The sequence below is a fragment of the Lagopus muta genome, chromosome 1 (genome assembly GCF_023343835.1).
Source record: "Lagopus muta isolate bLagMut1 chromosome 1, bLagMut1 primary, whole genome shotgun sequence".
In the NCBI taxonomy this organism is placed as follows: domain Eukaryota; kingdom Metazoa; phylum Chordata; class Aves; order Galliformes; family Phasianidae; genus Lagopus; species Lagopus muta.
In genome coordinates this window covers 191693873-191716575 of record NC_064433.1, presented here as the reverse complement: position 1 = coordinate 191716575, position 22703 = coordinate 191693873, and the positions used below count along the sequence as shown (strand labels likewise).

Below are 22703 nucleotides of genomic sequence, written 5' to 3'. Positions count from 1 at the left end.
CAATCTACTATTGTTTCCTGCAGTAAAGTATAAGACTTCTGCAGAGAGCCTTTTTCTTGGTCTCGCACAATGGAGCCCCAACCTACAAGATCCTGAGATGAAGCAATACAAATCCTAATGAGCTGCCAGGAAACAGAGGAAATAACATCCATCACAAGGTACATCTATCAGGGAAGCTGTAGGAATTTGGGAAAGGACCAAGGAGCCTATTTCACTGCCTGCACTGTTTTCTGAGGGAGGTTAAACCTCAAATAGAAAACTCTCTGGAGTAGGAGGCAGCTCTACAGTCTGGATATTAAACCTTCATTTTCCCTATGTCCCTGTGTCCTGGGACACTGATGAACATCATCAGGTTGATGAACATCAACCCATTTCCCGTACAAACAGTATGTGAATGGATTTCTTACTTAACTTCCAGTAAGCTTTTTATCTGAAAACAGATATACAGACCCTCTGTAGCTCGACATAAGGTTGATTTTATGAATTGCCTTTTAGTTCATTTGATTTTGTGCATGGGTGGAAGCATATTAGGAACTTTAGCGCAACTCACTTTCTTCATAATTAAAATGCATTGTACCCAATATGAGCAATATCACCTGCACCACCTGGCTTTTAAGAGTTATGTGTGTTTATCTGAACCTCTTTACACAACTGCAAATATATTAAGTCCTAGTGCTGACAATGGAATTCAGTGATGATGTTCCAATTAATGCCTCCACAAGACTGTAATTGGGATTAAACAGAGAGGTTGGTGAATATCAATTAAATTCAAATTATGTAGATGCAGTAATGGTTCCTTTGTTAATCATTTGGCTATGGCTTGAGGTTTATTGCTAGACAGACAGATATATTCTCTCAGTGATTTCAACAATACCAGAAGGAATTGTTTTCACAGTATTTTATGGGACTATTAGTATTAAACAAGTCACGTAATTAAATCTCCTCCCACATTTTTACATGTGTTGAAGTTTGGCTTCTAATCTGTGCTATATGCAGGCTCACCTATGCAAGCACAGGATCATTTTCCAGACCTAGGCATGCCAAGACTACAAGCACACTGATAGTTTGAAGTAGAATAATGAAGCTTGATTGATCCCTAGAGATCTATGAACAGCACATGAGCTACCTGACCATAGATCTGCTCATGACTGCCCACCAGAGCTAGAAAATTGGCTTCACATATATCAAGAAATCCTCCTGCCAAGGACTGGGCTTTCAGCTCTATTTGGTTGATGAGTTTTATATCATAGGATATAAAGTCAGCACTTTCTTGATGTTACACTGCAGCGTAGGCCTGAAATAGTCTGCATTTCACACAGTATTTTAATGGACAAAAATCACGGACTTATGTCAGAAAGAAGCACTAAGATACCATGAGCGAAACCAAGTTGCTCAAGCTGCCCAGCTTCATATGATAATTCACGGGGTCAGACACAGATCCACCCATTTTTATAAAGACAAAATCAATCTTCCTAGGATTACTTTGAGCCTTTTTTCCACACAGCACTTCCATCCCAAGGATTTGAGTCTTAAATCCATGCCCCCCAGACTTGTCCTTCCATAGTGTAGACATGAGACCAAACCTAATTTATTTACCTTCTCTTAGGAAGTACAAACTCTCAGCAAGAACCCCAAAATTGTCTGTCTGACAAAGTTTGGGCCGCTCAAGTTGTAAAATAAAGCACGAGCCACAGGCAGTTGACATTTTTATCTCTTAACTGACTGGGGAAAGCACACATCAGCAGTAAAGATAATCCAGTTGACATATGGGAAAGTGTGAAGCCATATAGCTCAATTTAATTTTGTTTTGTGAAATTCCTCAGAGCATACAATGCGTGAAATACCCTCATCCAGCCTTGTGGGCACTCATTAGTTTTCAGAGCAGTAGACACCGGGAATTAAGGACAAGTTCAAGCAAAATATCTCTCCAGGGTGCCAAGCAGATTACATTAAAAAAGACATTACAGGCTCATTTGGGTAAAGGGATTTTCCTAGTCCAGGGGCTGAAGATTTACACTGGTGCAAATCCCCTTTCCTTGTTGTTCAGTATTTCACGACCTGTGCTGGTCTAAGACAAGAGTTCAGACAGAAGGCCAAAACTATGAGTTGAAAGTCTGCAAGGCACCTCTCAAAGGAGCGTTCCTTGCTTTTGTGAGCCATGGTGATGAATGAAGTGATGAAGAATGCATTCCTCACTCAAAGAACAGAACAGAAGGAGAAAACCTGCTGATCCCAGTAGTTATGAAGGACCAGGTTGTACAAGACCTCATGGAAAGGAAAGATCTAAACAGAAGAGGAGTTACTTCAGGATAAGCGTAAAGATGAATTGAAGAGGAAGAAGATTCCTTATCTCAAAAGCCTACAGATGAGGAAATTCAGGAAAATATTCAAGCAGTGGCTTGAAATCACCATATTGACCAAGACATAGCTGTAACAGAAGAATAACAATCAGCCTCTAATAAATCGGCATAAAAATTGAATCTCAAGACAAGGCTGGAAAAACAGGACACCGTGTCTGAACCTTGGCTGATAATAGCACTGCCTGTGCACGAGGCAGTTCTAGTGTACTTGCTTTTCTTCTGCAGGACCCAGCTTTCATTTTGAACCCTTAAATTCATTTAAGGACAGGTTCGGTTTCATTTAACTTTGATTTTCCCTCTGATTACTGTTACATTCATTCAACTACTGTGGAGACCGAAATAGTGCAAAAGAACAGCGAAGATCAGAGCACAAGGATACTCAAGATCCCTTGATCTTGGGCGTGTAGGACAATTTTTTTTCCTCATCATATTGCCCCCATCCTCAACCACCCAGACCTGATGTATTTCTCATTTAAAAACAGTTCTAATCTACATAAATCTGACCAAATACAGGCAGATATTACCAGATGACTTTTAGAGGGCTGTCAACAGTCAACAGAGGCCTGACAATTGACTTTGAGATGGTAAAACCCAGATGAGAAGATTTAGTACTCCCTTGGTAGCGTGGAGAGACAATTCACTTTAGCAATCTGGCCAATCTCCTCCAAGTTTTGTATTTCTCATGAAAAATGCATCAAGGATATCAGCACACATTAATCAACAGCCCATTTCCATCAAATATTAACAATAAAATGCTTCCAAGTATAAGAAACGTGCATCTCTCACACTTAGCTTCCAGTCACCTACTGTCTTCCAACCTGATACTCAAATACCTTAAAAGATATGACCCAAAATACAATTAATTTCATGTTATCCCTAGAAAACTCTGCGAGCACTTTGTATACATGGGCTGTCCTGAATGCAACTGTCCAGTAGTTAAACGTTATCTGAAAAGTGAGATAAATACCCTTTCAATTTTACTAAGAGGAAATGAGGCAAAACTTAGAGAAAGATTACTCAAGAGATGTTAGAATTGAAATAAAAACATACACTGCTTGGTGTCAGACACTGCAGGACCTCCTTACAGACAATGACCATCTTTCAAATACAATTTACCATATTCCAATGTAGATGTTCAAGCAGGCCAGTCTACTTACACCCTGTTAGCATGTATTAAAGAGAATCAAGCTTGAGTAACTCCAGTGTGGGTGATTATGCTGTTCTAGTCAAATAAATCATATTCCCAGTTTTCACGGCCTGACCACAACATCATTTCTAGGCATTCAGCATATGACAGCTGAGCAGGGACACACAATCTGCAAAGTCAGGTATTGTAGAACTTCAAAGTGGCTGAATGAGTTATACTGATCCCCTCTTGTATGGAGGCAACATCATTAAGTCTTTAATTGCATAATGCTGACATAACTCTAAAACAAAGTATGTTCTTATGGTTTGGTTGAAATGAGCAGTGCTGCAGGGAATAAATGTGTTTGTAATGAAGGTTTTCTGGAGGAGTTTGATGGAATGAGAAAAATCTGAGTGTCACACACATAGACACTGGGTAGGAGGGATATTTGGGAAGGAATTGCCTGGTTATCCACTTCTAACGGTCTACAGGGTGAAAGTAACAAGTTCTCATGAGACTTTCTGGGAACTGTGATTCAGGAGAAGTATTGAAGCACCTGCACCACTCCTGAGTCCCAGTGCTATGCCTGAGAATGTGTACATCACCAAGGACAAAGGATGCAAAAACTTTGCAAACAGATACCAAAGACATTTATTCCAGCAGTGAGCTCCAACAGTGACCTTGTCATGAATATATTGAATAGTGATTAAGTCACACTCACCCCGGCTTTATTTCAGGAGGTTTAGGTAAGGGCTTCAGAAATCCTCTTTTCCCAACCAGCCAATATGTGTCTTCTACTCCTTTACCCTAAAATAAAAACAAAAGTCCGGATAAAGAACATTTTTCGGACCACCCTCTGTTCAATACACTCTGAGGGATATATCCAGAGACAGAGAATGGCTGGAAGTCTTTTGCTCTCTTTTGCAATGACTCAGAGAGAATTTTAGTTTCACTGCCTTTAAAAAAAACAGATCTTGTTCAAACTGCCACGTACAAATGACCTTCTCTAATCAGGGTCATTGAAACTACACAGTTTAATAGAAATGAGGATCTCTGATCATCTTATTTTGCAGCACTGGCATCAATAATAGAAAGATTTTACAACTGCTTGTGGGTTGAATATCAGAACAATCAATTCCTTTTCCTACATCAATAATTTAGCTTTTAAAGTGAGATGCATCTTATATAATCCAGCCACATATACCAGAGCCAACCATCCCTGTCTGGAGCCAGTGCTGGAAAACAGACACTTCTAGGGTGATATTTATCTTCACAAAAACTGGACACTGAAAGTAAGTCAGGTTGATAATTTCCTGAAGTGCCATTTTATCATCACTGACTATGCAAAGCCTTCTTTCTATTAACTAAACCTGGAGTGATTACCTCAGATATCTCACTGCAGCCATATGAACTTGGGTGACAAAATACTTCTTTGATATAAAAGATTGTTGGGAGACCTGGGAACGTAATCATACGTCCTGCTGCAGATGTTTAAGGTAAGCAGAACTGCCTCTTTCTAGTTATTTTCTAAGAAGATAAGTGATGTTTTATTTAGTTGTATGGTATTTTGTGATGCATCATTTTGTTTGGTTTAGGCACTGTGAAAATCAGCAGCTTCTGTCAAGTCTGAATTAAATAGAGTCCTAGAAACTGGGAGAATTTCTGGCTGAAAAGTAGTTAAATTTTGAATGATAAAAGATATTACTGTGATATCAAAATCCTCATTTCATACAGTAAGTGGCTGATCAATGGAGTAAGGTATGCACTTTGTCCCATATGGGTAAGCTGAGTATACAAATTCATACAAATGTTTGTAAACCTGCAAAGCATGGATGCAAGTCACCAGGTAACCTTTAGTCATCATGAGAGAGATGACAGCACTTCTAGATTTAAATGTCCTGAGTTGTTCTGCATGTCCACCTTGGAAGGGTGCTGCACTGGTATCTACAGTTCTTGTTGATGAAAGAGAGCTGAAGTGAAGGCACATACAGACATTGACTTTAGAACAAATGAGCCTTCATATGAGTCTTTTCCACAAATTCCTTACAATTTTGTGAGTCTCTTGTCATTATATAATGCCTTCCCCCCTCCACAAAAAATAAAATTCAGTTTTTGAATCATGGATTGTTTTAATACACATTTCCCTCTTCTTTTCCCCACAGCATTTATCAAGCTAAGCTCTTTCTGAATAAGGAATGCAGCGGCCTCATACCGTGTGCATTCTTCCTTCTTTCTGTCACTATTTTACACTCTTCTGACAACCACTGGAAGACTGCTAAATTCAACTCAGGGCTTTATTCTCCTGTGGCATCCTCCCTGAGCAACAGCAATTCTATTGCAGAGAGTGGGTCTTTGTTATGTGTATGTTATGACTCAAGGACAATGTTAAGGTGAGAAAGAGGGAAAGAGGGTGATTGCACTTGACTGAATATTCAGAGTTTGATGTCATGCAGAGGCTCTGTGTGGCAGTAGCTGGAAGGGGTATGAATTTTGGTATTTGATATATGGTTTAAATAAACTCATTATAAACTTCAGAAACAAACAAACAAAAAAAAAAAAAAAAAAAAAAAGGAAAAAAAATAGCTTTGGAAAAACCTTTTGCCTTTCCATTCACCCTCTACACCAGGAATCCACTCATGGTAGAGGATTTCAGATGGCAATGGCATTGTTCAGTGCTTTCCTTTTTGTTACTAAATGTTTCAACAACTTTCTCTCCTGATTTATAGCATAAATAGATACAGATCATTCATCTGTTTGCTTGAATTTTTCCACAGTCCTTCAAGAATGACCTCATGTATTGAACCAACTGATGGGGATCGTTTAGGAAGGATTGTGTGGAAGAGTGATGGATGAAGGCCAAAGAAGAACATAATATGAAAATTCCTTAAGCAAGAAAATTCCCTCATGAAGCATTTCACACAGACCAGGCCTTCTTACCTTCAGTTCTGTTTTTCCCCTAGGAACGATTTCGTAGCCTTCATTTAGAGACCGAAGTGTATCCACCGTACTTTGGCTGACATGAATTCTGTAAGCTGAGAATGGAAAGCAAAACAGCTGGCTCACTACACTGCATACACACTGTGAATCCCCACTACTTTGTATTGGCAGGGAAAACTTCTCCAGGGCTTGTTGGCGTGCTGTAGTTTTGTGGGGTAGAGTACAACGGTGACGGATTGGATCCTTCCAGGTAAGGTTGTAACAAGTACAGGGTGAGGTGAGACCTAGACTGGGGACTTCTTTGAGAAGGATAACAAACACAGAAAGCATGGGAAGCCTTGCTCCTCACAAAGATGAGAAGTGCCATTACAGCAAAATTGCTGGCTGGAATGAAAAATGTCATTATTAATATCTTTTGCCACAATGCAAAACTAGGCAGCAAGAAAGAAAAGAAAAATAATTGACTGAAGTTCTGCTCCAGGCAGCCAGCATCATTTGAAAAACAGGTGTTGGGATTAGGAGCAGAGAGGTGGGGTTTGCAATGAGACAGAGCGATAATGCGGCTGTACACGTAGATCCATCTGCATTTTTCAGTAATTGATTCCACCCAGAGCTGCTGTTAACATTTTAAAAATGAAAATGGCAAAGGCAGAGATCTTTATCAAATTCCCATCTCCCCAGTTTGTTTTGCAGCCATTGCTGGAACTCACTGAAATTTGTTGCTGTGCTATTGATGTTAACAAGCCAGGAAATATTTCAAAACTACTTTCCCCAAAACAGTTTAATTGTTGTTGATGTTTTTAAGAATTTTTTTTTTCCAGTGTCTCAATCCCATTCTGTTTCCCCTATAAAAAATGTGGGGGCAAACTAGTTAATTTTTTTTTTTTTTCAGAACTATTAGAAAAAAAGATTATCAGTTTAAAGGAACTGATGCAGAGGAACACTGCACTGCTTCTTGCTTCAATTAGTGCAGCAGTAAGCTACAGTCTACAAATTAGTGTGTATTTGTATAGGTTTCTATTAGTGTACAAAGGTCATCTTGTATCTCCAGTGTTCGCAGTTTCCAGTCTTAGTGGGACTTCACATTTCTAAGGTTCTAAACCTTGAAAATCTTCATGTTTAAGTTTAATTTAATTGTTAGTCTTGATTAGTGTAGTTGCCATCACTGGAATTAGAAATGCAATGGTTATATGACAGAAAAAGAAAATTTGTAATGTTACATGCATATTACAAAGTAATTTCATCATGACAGTTCCTCAAGATTTCAGTATTAAATATCACAGATTCCCTGTTGTTTGTGAAGTAGATATATTAGCCAATCTATTAGAACTGTTGAAAATACCAAGAGAGAGACCAGAGAAGAGCAAAGGTTAAAAATACACAAGATATTTTGCCCTTGGAAATCAACTTGTACTGATGGACTGAAAATCAAAAGTGAATTTGAAACTGTTCCTGAGCTCTGAGCATGCTCTCCACTGTATCATCCACAGCTCACCATGGCTTACAGATCCATGCTTCAGTCAAGGACACAGCAGAGAGCAAATCTATTTATGCATATGACTGAAATGCAGATAAATGCTCCTCTCCCATTGCCCCTTTTCCATGTCTAAAAGCCTTCATCTATGGGACAATAAGAAACAGCTGTCATATAGCATTGCATTATTGGCTGCAGCCATTGGCTCTAGGAGTGAAGACTTGGCTTCTATAACTTGAAGCCATTGGAAAACTAAGCTAAGAATTTAAGGGGAAAATAGCATTAACATCAACTCATCAAGAAAGACATCAAGAATACTCAAAGGAGAAGGGAATCTTAGGGATTGTTCACAGAGTTTCTACTGCTGATAAATGAAACTCTCACAAAACACACCAGTAAACCCCCCGAGTTTCAGGGCAGCATTATCTGTGGTCTGTTGTTCTCTCTATCATGATAGAATCATAGATTCATAGCATATCCCAAGCTGGAAGGGACTTACAAGGATAATCGAGCCCAACTCTTGGCTCCATGTAGGATCATCCAAAACTCATATCTTATTTCTGACAGCACTGTCCAACTGCTTCTTGAACTCAAACATCTTGGTGCCATGACCACTGCCTTGGGGAAAGCAGTGCCCACATTTTCTTCCCCATTTGCCCTATACTAGCCGTGGCAGGTAGGTGCACTATTATACTGTACAAGAACAGCTCTGAATTAAGAGTCCTCCGCAATCTGAAAGCAAGATACAACTCCATGCAGGAGAAATCTAAAGCAAGACTCATATTCACTTCAGCTGATGGCTGACAGCTACAATGCAGAATGTGAATCATATTGGTTACTGGACCAGGCTAAACATTCTTTCGAGATTTTGCAGGGAAAAGAAGAGCAAAACTAAATGATCTCTTTGTCTCAAATATTGGCCTCTGAGGGCTTCAGGCTGCTTTTAATTTTGTCTTTGGACTTGCCCTTTTCTTGAGAGCTGATTCAGTTACAATGCCTATAATTAAGACGAACATTTCTTCATATCCTTTGAGAAGGAGGTTGTAATGAAGTGAGGATCTGCCTCTTCTCACAGATAAGTAGTGACAGGGCAAGAGATAATGGCCTCAAGTTGCATCAGAGAAGGTTCAGCTTGGACATTAGGAAAAATCTATTCTAAGAAAGAGTGGTCAGGCATTGGAACAGGCTGCCCAGGGAAGTATTGGAGTTACTGTTTCTGGAGGTGTTCCAGAGCCTTGAAGACGTGGCACTGAGGGATGTGGTTTAGTAGGCTTGGTGGGGATGGGTTGGGGTTGGACTTGATCTTGGTGGTCCTTTCCAACCTTAGTTATTCTATGATTCTATGATTCTAAATCTGTCAGTAGTCCATTCCAGGAACTGCTTCAAGTACTCACGCAGACCCGTGGACTCCATTCGTGATGCTGTGTTCACTGTGTCTCCAAAGAGGCAGTACCGGGGCATGGTCAGGCCAACCACACCTGCCACACAGGGCCCTGAAAAACACAACATCTGTATAAGCCAAAGTTATATATCCGTACATTCACAGAGGTCTCTGATACACAAATCTCATCTTTGACATCCTTTTGGATGGGATTCCCCAAATGGGAACACAGGTCTTTAACATGTGTTCAGGTGGTGGAATCATCATCTCTGAAGGTGTTCAAGACAAGGGTGGATGTCACAGTGAGTTTAGACGTATGGTGGTGACGGGCTGATGATTGGACTAGATGATCTCAGTGGTCCTTCCAGCCTTAACAATTCTATGGTCAGGCCTACTACATCTCCCAGGACAATGCTTTGAAAACACATCACCTGTACAACCCAACCACTGTCTATACAAACCACGAGGCTCACAGACAAGCAAATTTCATCCTCTCATCTGGTATCCAGAAACTACTTGGGAATGCAAGAGAAGGATTTTTAAATATGTCTCTGGCCTTCATGCTTGGTAGAAGTAGTCAAAATTCAGACATTTCTCTAAATTAGGCATTGGCCAAAAAAGGTCTTTGGTGTCCCAGTTCACTGTCATCTGGGAGAAATTCAGAGTTCACTGAAGCTCAAGGACTACTGAAATCTCATTTTAAAAAGTTTTCTTCAACCTACTTTTCCCTCTAAAAAAGCTGAAGTTGAGATCTTGTGTCATAGAATCATAGAATAGAATCATACTATTTTTTGAGTTGGAAGGGACCTTTATAGCCATCTGGTCCAACTCCCCCACAGTGAACAGGAACACCCACAGCTCCATCAGGTGCTCAAAGCCTGGTCCAGCCTCTCCTTCAATGTCTCCAAGGACAGGACATCCACCATCTCTCTGTGCAATCTGTTCTAGTGCTTCACCATCCTTACGGAGAAAACCTTTTTCCTTATATCCAGTCTAAACCACCTCTCTTTTAGTATGAAACCCTTTCCCCTTGTTCTATCACAACAGATGCTGCTAAAGAAACTGTTCCCTTCTTTCTTTTCGGCTCTTTTTAGATACCAAAAGGCTTTTCTGAGGTTTCTGTGGAGCCTCTTCTTCTCCAAACTGACCAGAGTTAGCTCTCTGGGACACATCCGAGTGAAGCAAGATTGAGAATCAGCTTTAGAAGTCAAGAGATGCTGGCAGCACACTGGACCACCCTGTGTCCCCTCCTTGGAGAGGAAGACATCATTAGCTTTCCTGTCTAGCCAAAAGCTGTTTATTTTTCCTCAGTTTCATCCCAAAGACAAGATCCACTCCCTTCCAAAGTAGCTCCTAAAGAGCTGGTGCCAAGTTCTCGGGGAGAAATATGCATGTAGGATTCACTTGAACACGCATACACACAGAGCTAAAATGTGACAGCCAAGCAGCACGGATGTATGTCATATGGGGCACTTGGATCAGCTAGTGTTTGGACTGGGCTCTGAAGGATGGGTTGCTAAATTTCGTCACCCATGTACTAAAATATCAAGGTTGCAAAATAAATATTTTTTAAAAAGTTAAAAAACAAGAAGTTTAAAAAACTAAAGTCTCAGCGGTCTCAGTAGATATGGAACATTCTGCAGAGAAAAGACAAGCATCTGTGCATTCTCCATTGAATGTATTTATGGCACATGTTTTCATGAGGCTCTGCCTGCCTTTTAATTTTCATTATTTTTCTGGGTTAAGATGTCTCAAAACTTCAAGGAAATATTTGTGATCTGCGATTCTGAAATATTTTGCCATGCAAGTGTATAAGAATTGTCAACACAGAACATCATCAGCAATATTTAAAGATACACTAAATACGAAGTTTTTCATAATACAAAATTTTTTGAGGTTAGTTGGGTTCAAGCTCTTCAGGAGAGAATCAGAGGAGTTGGACCTATCATGTTCACCAGATCTCCACTGACCACAGGGCAAGAGTTGACCCCCTAACACTCTTGGAAACACCTCCACATGGATGTCTAAATTTAAGTTCCTAATCAGTCAATACAGTCACCCAATCACTTCCACAAAGCTCACAAAGCTCTGCATCTCGAGTGGTGTGTTCAATTTTTGGTCCCTCATTGTGAGAAAGACACTGAGGCCCCAGAGTGGGTCCAGAGAAGGGCAATGAAGCTGTAAGGGGTCTGGAGCATGAGTTCTGTGGAGAGTAGCCGAGGGAACTGGGATCGTTCAGTCTTGAGAAGGGGAGGCACCCCTTCTCCTTGCCTCCTTGTGGTGAGGAAAGAATTGTCTTCTTCTCCTGGGTAACAGCAATAGAAGGAGAGGGAGCAGCTTTAAGTTCCACCAGGGGAGATTCAGGTTGCATATGAGGAAAAATTTCTTCTCTGAAGGAGTAGTGAGGCATTAAAACAGGGTGTCTTGGGAGGTGGTGGAGTCACCATCTCTGAACGAGTTCAAAAACATGGAGATGTGGTTCCAAGGGACGTGTTTTTAATGGTCAATATTGATGGGAGGTGGATGATTGGACTAGATGATCTTGGAGGTCTTTTCCAACCTTAATGATTCTACAATTCTATGAAAGATGTTTAGGGTAAGAATATCTTTCTAGAGCATTGCCATCATAAAGGGATTAATTCAAATCCAATGTTAAAATGTTAGCATGACAAAACGATTTCTCAGTGTTGAAAGCACCCAAGAGTTAATTCATTTGCTGCCTTCGCTGCCTGTGTGTGAGTTCCCCTATGTCTAGACTGCCTCAGCAAAGGGATAACAGAAACTTCCAGAGATAAATCTCTGACAGTAACAACTTTAAAGGAAATTGGAGACTCTGTGATGAGAATGCATTGGCCTGGTTGTTTAATTACACAGGTTCTCCAGTTTGTTTTGAAATGGCACTTTGCCAGGGCTTTGGAGGGTCAGTTAATAAGTCATGCTGGCTGAGCTTCTGCAGCAACTGTTGGTGGTGCCTTGGAGGTTAACAAGCTCACTGGAAATGAAGGTATGCATGCCAGAGAGTCTGACCAATAAACAGACCTCCTTAAGCCTCCATGGACATGCTTGCCTTCTCACTCTCCCCAGCCATCCAGCCCCAACCCAGATACAGCCAGCACAGAAACAGCTGATTCAGCTAAGTTCTTTTGTACAGGCAGTTGAGTTGAGAAAGGAGAGCCAAGAATCCAGGGTGCAGTTAAAGCAGGGGAGGAACTCAAACCAAACACTGGTCTTTTTGTCCTTCCCGACTTACCCACGCATGGTCACATGCATGGTCCATCAGATGTTCCCAGAACTGTGGCTCTCTACTGTGGTCAGAGAAGACAAAGCAGCCAGGAGGGACATGGACAATCATAAAGGTATTTCCTTCTGTTTCAGAGGTGGAACCACGTGCTCCTCTTGGCACTAGTTTTCAGAGAGCAGTTGGTCAACAAAGCTGGTGCTCACACCCCTTCTCCATCCTTTCCAGGAAGGTGTGATAGCCAAGCCCTCTTTTCCACAAGCCTTCCTGCTTCATGATGTTACTGATTTCCTCTTCATGTTTCTTTACTTTTGAGAAATGGGATCTAGGGCTATTCAAACTCTGCTTTCACCTTAGTGGTTCAGAGAACTGATCTGTTCCATGATCTCCACAGGCACAGGTGAAGCTCACTGGCCTGTAGTTCCCTGGGTCTTCCTTTCTCCGTTTCTTACAAGTGGAAGTGATGTTTTCCTTTTTCTGGTCACCAGGGACTTCGCCTGAAAGCCATGACTTTTCTGGTATGATGGAGAGTGACTTAGCAACCACATCACATTCCTTCAGGACTTGGGATACATGCTGCCTAGCCCCATAGACTTGTACATCTTCAGGCTCATGAAGCAGCCTCTGACTTTCTCCACACTTACAATGAGGGAGGATTCTGTTCCCCTGAATCCCCACCCTGAGGTTCAAGTCTGTGCAAAATAAGATCTAGCTTCTGCTTCTTCAAAAAGAATATGATCCTTTCCCTCTTCTCACACCCTTATAGCAGCACTTATTTCCAGATACCCAGAGTTCAGAAAAAGAAGAAAAAATAACCACAAGTAACACTCCCCCCCTCCCAGTCACCTAGGGATAGATTTTTGGCTGATGCGTGGAAGGCGTGCTGCAGAACTGTGGCCAACAGGCAGCAGCAGATGTTGCATGCTGTATTCCTCACTTCTTGTGTTGAAAATGCTGCTGCTCCAGAGACTCTTGCTCTGGGTCACAGACACATCTGATTCCAACCATACCATAAAACCCACAGTATAAAACCCACAGTGTCTGCAATCAATCCTTAACACTTTAGACTTCTGTAAAGAGCCAGCTAAGAACCCCAAATTGCAATGAAAACAATGGGGACAATGAGTTGTCAGAGACAACTCCAAAACAAGAAAATACACAGTCTAGGGAGCTATGAAGTATTGATTTCAGCTACGCTTAAGTCACAGCTCTGTTCTTAGGGTATTCTGTGTGAAATGCTTCCTTTGTTCTTGTTTCCCTGTGTGTACAACAAGGAATTCTGTAATTATGGTGCCAGAGCTGCAAAAATGTGGATATTATTCAATAATGCTAGATCAGACTCCTTGACAATCTTCTTCTTCTTCTTCTACCAGTGGCTGGTATCTTGTACTTGAGAGGAAGATGCAGGAAGTCCAGTGATGAAGAACTGGCAAAAATTCATTAGCAGACGACCATGATATAAAATTCTGAAGGTTAATATTTCTTCTAAAACTACTGACTTTTACAACAGTGGATGTCTTTTCCTCAATTTAAAATCCAAGCCATACTTTCAGATATATGACGACTGCAATCTTGCTGTTTTTGTTGTTGCTGTTTTTGTTTTTTTAGAAAAATTAAACACCATGCCAACTCCTTTTCTTTTTAAACAAGCTTCTTTTTTGTTCATTGAATAGATCATGACTTCTGCACTAGAAGACATTTACTTTATAGCATAACTTTTTGAGTATCTGTATCGTGTTCCTTCAGTTACATCCTATCTATAATAAGCACCCCCAGTCTTTTCCTTCAATTTGTATGGTGATGATAGGTAGACAGTTGGACCAGGTGATCTCAGAGGTCTTTTCCAAACTTAACAGTTCTCTGATTCTATATAATGATTTTTCTATTTAATTTTTTTCCATTTCAGAACAGAGTTACAAAGACTTGGATGTCTCCGTATCATGCCAGCAAAGATTCTGAAGCACATAAAAATCCACACTTAACAATGCAGCCTTTGGGACTAACATTTCTGATGTAGCTCCTGACAGCAACAGAATACAAAATTTCTCTACTCGACACCGAGCCATTTTTCTACTTTGGGTTTGCACTTCCTTTTTAATGACCTTGTTGCTATGGAAGGTTGTTAAGCATCTTCTAAGGGAAGATGCTTTGGGGTGAGCAAAGAGAAGGCATTCAATGCTGGAAATACAATTGCAGGAGCTCTTTGATTTTAGGTGCCTACCTGTGTGCAGGCCGATTCTTATCCTGAGGGGGATGTCTGGCATGTGTCTCATCTTGAATGTTCCCACTGAGCTGAGGATGTCTAGGGACATGTTGGCTATCTCAGCTGCATGCTTGTTTCCATTCCGTTTCGGAAGCCCTGAGGCAACCATGTAGGCATCTCCAATGGTCTCTACCTAGCAAATGCCACAGCATCAAAAAAGCAAAGAAATAGAAGATGGGAAAGAGCAGTAGAACCAAACTGTAGAAAGATTTGACTCAGAGATGGCTGGTCCTCCCTCCTGGGTACCCCTCACCTTGTAAACATCATGATTTCCAATAACAGCATCAAACAGAGTGTAAAGGTCATTCAGGAGGTCAACTACTTCAATGGGTTCGCTGAGGGCTGAAATGGTTGTGAAGCCCACGATGTCACTGAAGTAGATGGTGACTTGGTCAAAATATTCAGGCTCCACAGTGCCACCAGTCTTGAGGGCTTCTGCTACTGATCTGAAATGGTAACACAAGAAGAGGTGACAGGACAAAATGCTGATTCAAAATGATAACAGAAGGAAGGGTGACAGAGCAAATGCCCTTGTTGTGACAAGCCCAAGAGCTCAGGCACTCTTGCCTTGGTGTACCTAAAAGGTCTTCCAGTAAATATAAGGACTTACATTGCTGTAATAAGCAGTGATGGAAGTTTCTTGCTTTGTTTGAAAGATGCTTGTCAAAACTGGAGGTCTGCCCTGCAAATTTACTCAATCTGGGAGAAACATTTTGTCCAGTCTAGCTATATAACACCAAGGGCTTTTTGCCATCTAAAATACCAGTACTTACGGAGGAAGCATTTGTGATAAGAGTTTCTCTGTCTTCTGTTTTTCAATCTCTAGCTCTTCTGTCCGCTCTCTGATTAAATCTTCCAAGTTGCTTGAATACTGTTCAAGCATTCTGAGCATTGAGTCAATTATATTGGTCTTTTTGCCTTTGTTGATGGTTTTGAACTGGAAAATCAAAGTGGAGAGTTACTTCCCTATCTCATTACCTCACTGTAGCACTATAAGCCTGGAAAAGAACAAAAAGCAAGCACTTTATTTTTAAGTCACAGTTCTAAAGACTAACCTCCTCAATGGCAAAACTTCTGCAACAGAGAAAGAAGCAAAATGGATGATGAATTTGTACCACTAGCTATGGAAGTTGCCTGGACAAGCTGTTCCTCTGCAGTCTTTTTGTGAAGGTTAAGTGAAGCACCACCTCCCTTGGGATGATAAGCAGGTATGTGAGATTTTCTGGAGTCTTACAATGCTGTAGGTTTGCACCCTCATTTGTCCCATAATAAATTCTTTCTGACCAGGCTGTAGAATCATAAAATCAGAGTCATAGAATAATTTAGACTGGAAGAGACCTTCAAGATCATCAAGTCCTAGCACCGTCTGGACCTACCAAGTCCCACCACTAACCCATGCTCTTTAGTGCCATGTTCACATGTCTCCCGAATATCTCCAAGGATGAAGACTCCACAGACGTCCTGAGCTTCCCTGGATATCCTGTTCCAATGCTTGACCACCCTCTCCATTAAGAAATTTTTCCTTATTTCCAATTTAAACATCCTCTGGTCAACTCAAGACTATTTCCTTATGTCTTATCACTTGTCACCTGAGACAGGTGGTTGTAAGAAGTGATGATGTCAGTGTTGCTAGGGCATTGGCAATACTTACTTTTGTCTTAATGGTCTTAAATTGCCTTTGTACACAGGCATGTACGTGCACTGTTGTGTGCCACCACACTGAGTTATGCTTGCTCCTCTTGACCTGAAAATGAGCTCTGGGACAATTTGGAGCATCTGTGGTTTCAAATATTTCATTAGGATCAAGAATGGAATAACGTGAGTGTTAAATCAATCATAGCATCATAGAATTGGAAGGTGCAAATTATGGATATTGGATTATCTAGTTTGATCTTAAAACAGTATTACTGGATCAGACAAAAGGCTTATTTTGCCAGTAGCCAGTAACAGATGTCCAGAAAAGATATTCAAACAGGACTTGTGTACAATCATACTTCTCCAGAATATGTTCTCAAAATCCACCATTTTGCAACGCAGAGATCTCTGATGCCAAATATTGTATTTTTGTGTTTAATAGCCCTAGATGATATGTAACTTGTGAAGAAGCACTTCTTTTTGTTTGCTTGGAGTCTGGATCATTTGGTCATTTTATTTGATGCCTCCAGTTCTTGCACTATGCAATAGAAATGGAAAACAATTATCCCCTAATCACCTTTTATATAGCAGTCAAAATATCATGCAAGGTTTTCATATCTGCTTTCAGTTGCTTCTTCTCCAGGCCAAAGAGCTTTAGCACTGAAGATCACTCAGTTTTGGAACTCTTGTAACCAAGAAAAAATACAGAAGTTTTCTTCAAGACTTCAGAAGATGAAACAACATATTGATCTGAAAGCTACATGATAATTCATAGCTTTTTTTTTTATCTCTGTGAGACCATCAGGATAGGCATATCACAAATGTGAATACACCAGGCCCATATCTTTCCTGTGTTACAGCCCATATTATAGTCCTACTTAAGTCCAAGTTCAGAATATGGTGTAGATATGGCACAGTTGATGAAAACAAGCATCTAGATGCCACAATCTATAAAATAACCCAACAGCAAAGACAAGGCTCTAGTGTTCTCTCAATCATTTCCTGAGGGCTTGCTTACAAAAAACACTTTCCTGCTAAATATTAATAAAGAATTGCACCTTGTTCTCTGTACACTGACCTTATGAAATACCTCCTCAAAGGTGGGACGTCGTTCAGGAGCTTCAACCCAGCATTGCTTCATTACCTGGATGCACACCAGGGGGGCCATCTCAGGAGCTATGTTTGGGCGGCACAGGGGAGGTGGTTTCTTCACCTTCTTTATAATTTCTGTGGCAAAGAGAAGGATCCAAAGCACAATTAGAGATGGAGGCACTTGGTGAGGGTGAAAGACATGAGATTTTTCATCTGTTTCTTGCTCATTCCTTCATCAATGCTATTATTCTTCACGCTTCTATGGCTGTGTCAAACGAGCCTGGGGATTTCTGCTTTCCTCTGTCAGGAGTCTCTTGGAGGATTTACAAGACAAGCAATTCAATTGCCTTCCTGTCCCTGGAGAGCCAGGTTACAAGCAATAAAGTGGCTGGATGAGGGAAGCTTGTGTGACAGATGGGTATGTGTGAGCCTACAGGCTTATATTTAATGAAATTGCCTCTGACTCTCTCCATCAGGATTTGTGGTCCTCTAAGACAGCAGAGGGTTACAGCCAAGTCCAGACAGGAAGGATACCAGCCGTTGACACTTCATCTTTAACTGGGAAATAGTATGTAGGAGGATTTCAGAGAGGCAGTGGGGTTTTGTTATTGCTTTTTAGCCTGAATCTCTGCTATTTAGACTGAGAGTAACCTTCAGGGAGCTAACTGTGCCTTGAAAAAAGTGAAAGGTAGAACTCTATCTTCTTGCTTAAAATACAACAACTGTGATTGTTTCCGAAGGTTTCATTTTGTGAAATTCTGAGCAGTCATCTGAAGTGAAAACCACTCTCTTTCTGGCAGGGACCCTGCATTTCCACAGCTGTTACTGTGAGCACCTAAAGCTTTCCAATGTTGACAGTTTACTTTAAAGCCCTTTAGGCCATCCCACCAGTCTCCACCAAATGAACTAAACAAAGCACTTGGCCCTAACATTTCCAGGGGCAGCCAAGGGGAAATGCCTTCCTCAGACAGTTTTAAAGTTCACACTATGAGTGAAAGCTCCTTGAGGATTAGGAAGAAATGAGTAGAAATTCATCATTTTATCAAGTCAGGAAACTAGAATGCATTTCAGCATCTGCTGAAAACCTCTGCTGGAGGTTGCCCAGTGAGGCTAGTTGGGAGAACACCTGCAATTTACATCATCCATCACATCATGGTCCAGGTATGAATTACAGAGCAGGTTGCACCATAGTTACCACTGTCATAGTGTTGCTGCAGCAGCCTGGGCCACTGCCAATTTTCCATGCACTGAACTGGCAGATACTGATGGCTGTACCCCACCTGGTGACTGTCCAACCTAAAATGGGCTTTAAAATGGGCATTCATTGAAATCAGCTCTTTTCTGACTGCTCGCACCCCCTCTATAGCCAAGTACTTATGTCAACTTGATTGAGTGTATTTGCTCTTCCCATGCATTCTCAACAAGATTTGAACCAGTGAGAGTTACACCACGAGCAATTTCTAACAAATTTACCTATATGCTAGCTCTGATACTAGCAGACTTCAGCATAAGTCATCAGAGTCATGATGCATCACTTTGATCTCTGATGAGGGGAGAGAAACTCTTTAAATGGGGAAACAATTAAGGAAAAATAGATGGGTAGATGAACAAAATACGAAAAAGCCAGATAGCTCAAAAACCTCACCCTTCTTACGACAGACAGAGAAGGAACGATGGATGGGAAGCAAGGGAATTTCCAAGCTGTGAAAAATTCTGCTGACAGATTTCATTGCACCATGACGAAAAGTCAAGAGTGAAAGGGCACTGGAAGTGCTACAGCAGAGCTGGAAAGCTTTGAAGCATCTGGGGAGGTGACCCACTGTCCCAACACCCCTGATAGGAGTGATTAGTCACTCAAAGAGTCTGAGGTCAGAAGTATGCATTTTGATGTTCATTATGGATGTTTTGACAAAAACAGCCTTTTTTTTTTTTTCCCCCTCCACCAAGAATGGTCATGAGAATGAGACATCATTTCCACATCAACACTTGATCCAAGGGGCTTGACTAGACCTTTTGTGAGTTCTCTGTGTAAAGCCTTAAAAAACAAACAGAAATTGTTGCTTACCTTCAGCTGAGAGGTCTGAAGTGCAGTATGGTGGGCCCCGAACAACAACTTCTTGTAGGATAATTGCAAAGCTGTAAATGTCCCCTTTGAATGTGCCTTTTCTGCGCATGTCTGGGTCCCTCAGTAACTCAGGGGCTGTCCAGAGCAATTCTAAACAAATCAAGAGCATCAGATTCTTTATATTTGGGCCCATACTGCTGTTAATTTCAGTGATATTCCCAATGATGAACTGCGTCCTTCATTTCAGTTATTTGATGAGGGGAGGGGATGGAACATACATCATTGATTAGTAGATCAGGTCTTTTTATTTCTTGCAATGCTCCCAAAATACTATGCTTACATACAGTCAATGTGAATTTTCCAAATTTCACTGTCTTTATTTTCTTTAAATTTTGCTGTATCAACAACTTACATTCTATAACACCAGTCTTGAACTTCTACGTAAGAAGTCATCTCACCAGTGTCAAGTTTTAACTCATTTTCTGTATGAAAAGCATCACTCAGACAAAATGTTGGTGCTAAAGCGTGGATGTCTTGTTACAGGTGTTGCTCTTTAATAAAATAACAGCTTATTAAATACTTTAAGTAACTATTCTCAGATGAAAGCAGTTTTAGTAACAGAAGTATGAAATATGATAAATCTTCATAATTCTTTACTTCAAGTGGAAAAAAGCAGAGTTAAAACATAGCCAGCCTCATCAGCCTCATCTTCTTCAATCTGGGGTGTTGTTAACCTGGCGACTGTGGGTAATGAGAATAAAGAACATTTCAAGTACTGTGATATTTTTAACATCTCTAAGGGAGGAGAAGAGTGGTCTTCTGACAACTGCTATAACTGAGACACTGGAAATGTGGGAAACAAATCCAATGAGAGAGGGATTGAAGCACTGCATGCCACGTGAAACCAGCTTGCAAGGCTGTCATATGATCCCAAGGCAACAACTGCCAATTTCTTCTCACATGGAAGGAAATTTAATCAAAATCTCCAAATCTGACCCCATGAGATGCAGCCCCAAGTGTTGGGAATGTCATGTAGCAACCTTTGGTGACTGGAATATAGAGGGTCTATTTCAAAGAGTACAGTATCATCCTATGTTTCAGACAGAAGAAGAAAAAAAGCTCTTTGCATATCGCTTAACTTAAAACTTCAAAGACATGATTGGAGCCAATTCCACCTGTCACAGCAATTCAGGATTGTTTCAGATTTGAGATGCACTTAAATCCTTCCCCAACTACAACAAGCTTATGCTCCATCATTGCTTACAATAAAATCTCTGCTATTAGCTTTTAGGAAGTCTGAAAAAACTGTTCATATTCTTTCCTACAACAGTACACTGCATACAGGTTCCTGGATGTTGTGAGATTGAGCACAAAGATCTCACATGGCTACTGGCTTGCAATTGCATGAGCACAAACATCTACTAAATCAATAGGCAAATATTTCCCCAAAATCTTTCCTGATGCCACCTACCTTCTGGGGGTGGGTGAACATAAGGGCATTTCTGGGCTTCTAAGAGCTCATTATAACCATAGTCAGTGATCTTCAGCACAAACCGTCCATCCACAACACAGTTACGAGACTTCAGACGTCCGTGGGCAAAATCTCGATGGTGCAGATACCTGATTCCCTATGAAATACAGAAGAGACTGAGGCGGTTCCTTGAGATTGTATTAGCAATTAGGATTCAGAGACACTGAGTCAACTAGTCACCTGGGAGAGCATCAAATACAGCATTGGCTTTACGGCAAATGCAAAAGTTGGTTCAGGTACCACACTCTGGAATGATCCAAACCACACAACCAGCATTAATCAGCCCAAGAAAAAAATGGAAAAGGTTTAGAAATTGATTAGAAATAAGAATTTGAGTTAGCTGTAATACTGGAAAGCACTAGCACCTTTATGAGTTAGCTGCCTCCTTCTTTGTAGCCTTAGGAGCAATTGTGCCCAGGAGCTGTACTCTTGGATGAAGTTAAGAAGGTAAACACAAGTGATACTCAATGATTATTAGGTCAAGAGAAGCAACAGAGGCAATGAGAGACGGATGCCACGACCCAGAATCCTCAAGGAGGAAGATCACATTGTTCATGCACGGTTCCGCAAGTAAACTCTCTGCAAACCACCTTCCCATGACCCCAGCTCACTTTAATGGGATGTAAACACATGGGATGTATCTGGAAATGAGCGAGCACTCCTGCAAAGTGACTATGCATGTAGCCATCATATGACAGGAGATTTCTATGGTTTGGTTCCATGCTGGAAGCATTTCTGATTTATGTCAAGAGAGGGACTTCAGGAAGGAGGATTATGTCATCAGATTAATTGTTCCAGGCGATCAGTTCCAGCTTGATGGGTAGTTTTAACCTCTCATCCTGTTGAGTGGATGTAACAAAATAAGAATAAGAGGTTTCCATTAAAGGCCAGCGTATACAATATAATTATATTCATATTGGCTTTCCCTGCATTACATTAGTCTGAGAATCCCACAGTCCTGGATTAAATAGCTATAGTAATACAAAAATCACATGCAGATCAGGGTTCAGCAGGAGCAATGGATTTACTTTAATTAGATCCATCAGGAGGGAGGACTTGAACATCCAATCCAGTTTCATATCTTCATTTTTCAGCAAGTCTTCCAGGCTTCCTCGGGAACAGTACTCTGTCACTATGGCAAAGATGCCACAGTCAGAGAAAAATCCCAGGAACAGATTCACATTTTCATGACGTAGTTCTTTCATCTGAAACAAAACAGTGAATCACAGGAGACCAAGCCAGCTAGACATCTGCTTAGAATTACCATAAGCTCTTACCATTCCTATGCTTCCAAACAGCCTTTCACACCAGGATCATAGAATCATAGAATCATTAAGGTTGGAAAGACCTCTGTGATGACCAAGTCCAAACCCAACCCATCCCCACTGTGCCCACTGACCACATCCCTCAGTCCCACATCTCCATGGTTCATGAACCATGGAGTGGTGTCATCCAGGGTGGTGACTCCACCACCTCCCTGAGCAGCCTGTGCCAATGCACTGCCACTGTTTCATAGGATAAATTTTTCCAAACATCCAACCTGAACCTCCTCTGGCACAAACATTTTGCCACTTGCTTTTGTCTATTTAAATCTTTGCTCA

At 41.0% G+C, this 22703-nt stretch overlaps 1 protein-coding gene across 1 annotated transcript in view; it reads right to left on the bottom strand.

Annotated features, from left to right (window-relative positions):
• Nucleotides 1–22703, bottom strand: part of GUCY2F (guanylate cyclase 2F, retinal) — a 41173-nt gene that overhangs the window by 4606 nt on the left and 13864 nt on the right. Inside the window, exons 9-18 of the mRNA XM_048966286.1 lie at nt 22131–22307; nt 21043–21199; nt 19572–19721; nt 17493–17641; nt 15553–15716; nt 15033–15225; nt 14738–14912; nt 9292–9390; nt 6424–6518; nt 4208–4293 (exon numbers count right to left, since the gene is read on the bottom strand). Of these exons, the coding sequence (XP_048822243.1) occupies nt 4208–4293; nt 6424–6518; nt 9292–9390; nt 14738–14912; nt 15033–15225; nt 15553–15716; nt 17493–17641; nt 19572–19721; nt 21043–21199; nt 22131–22307 (1445 nt within the window). The remainder of the gene's footprint in view (nt 1–4207; nt 4294–6423; nt 6519–9291; nt 9391–14737; nt 14913–15032; nt 15226–15552; nt 15717–17492; nt 17642–19571; nt 19722–21042; nt 21200–22130; nt 22308–22703) is intronic.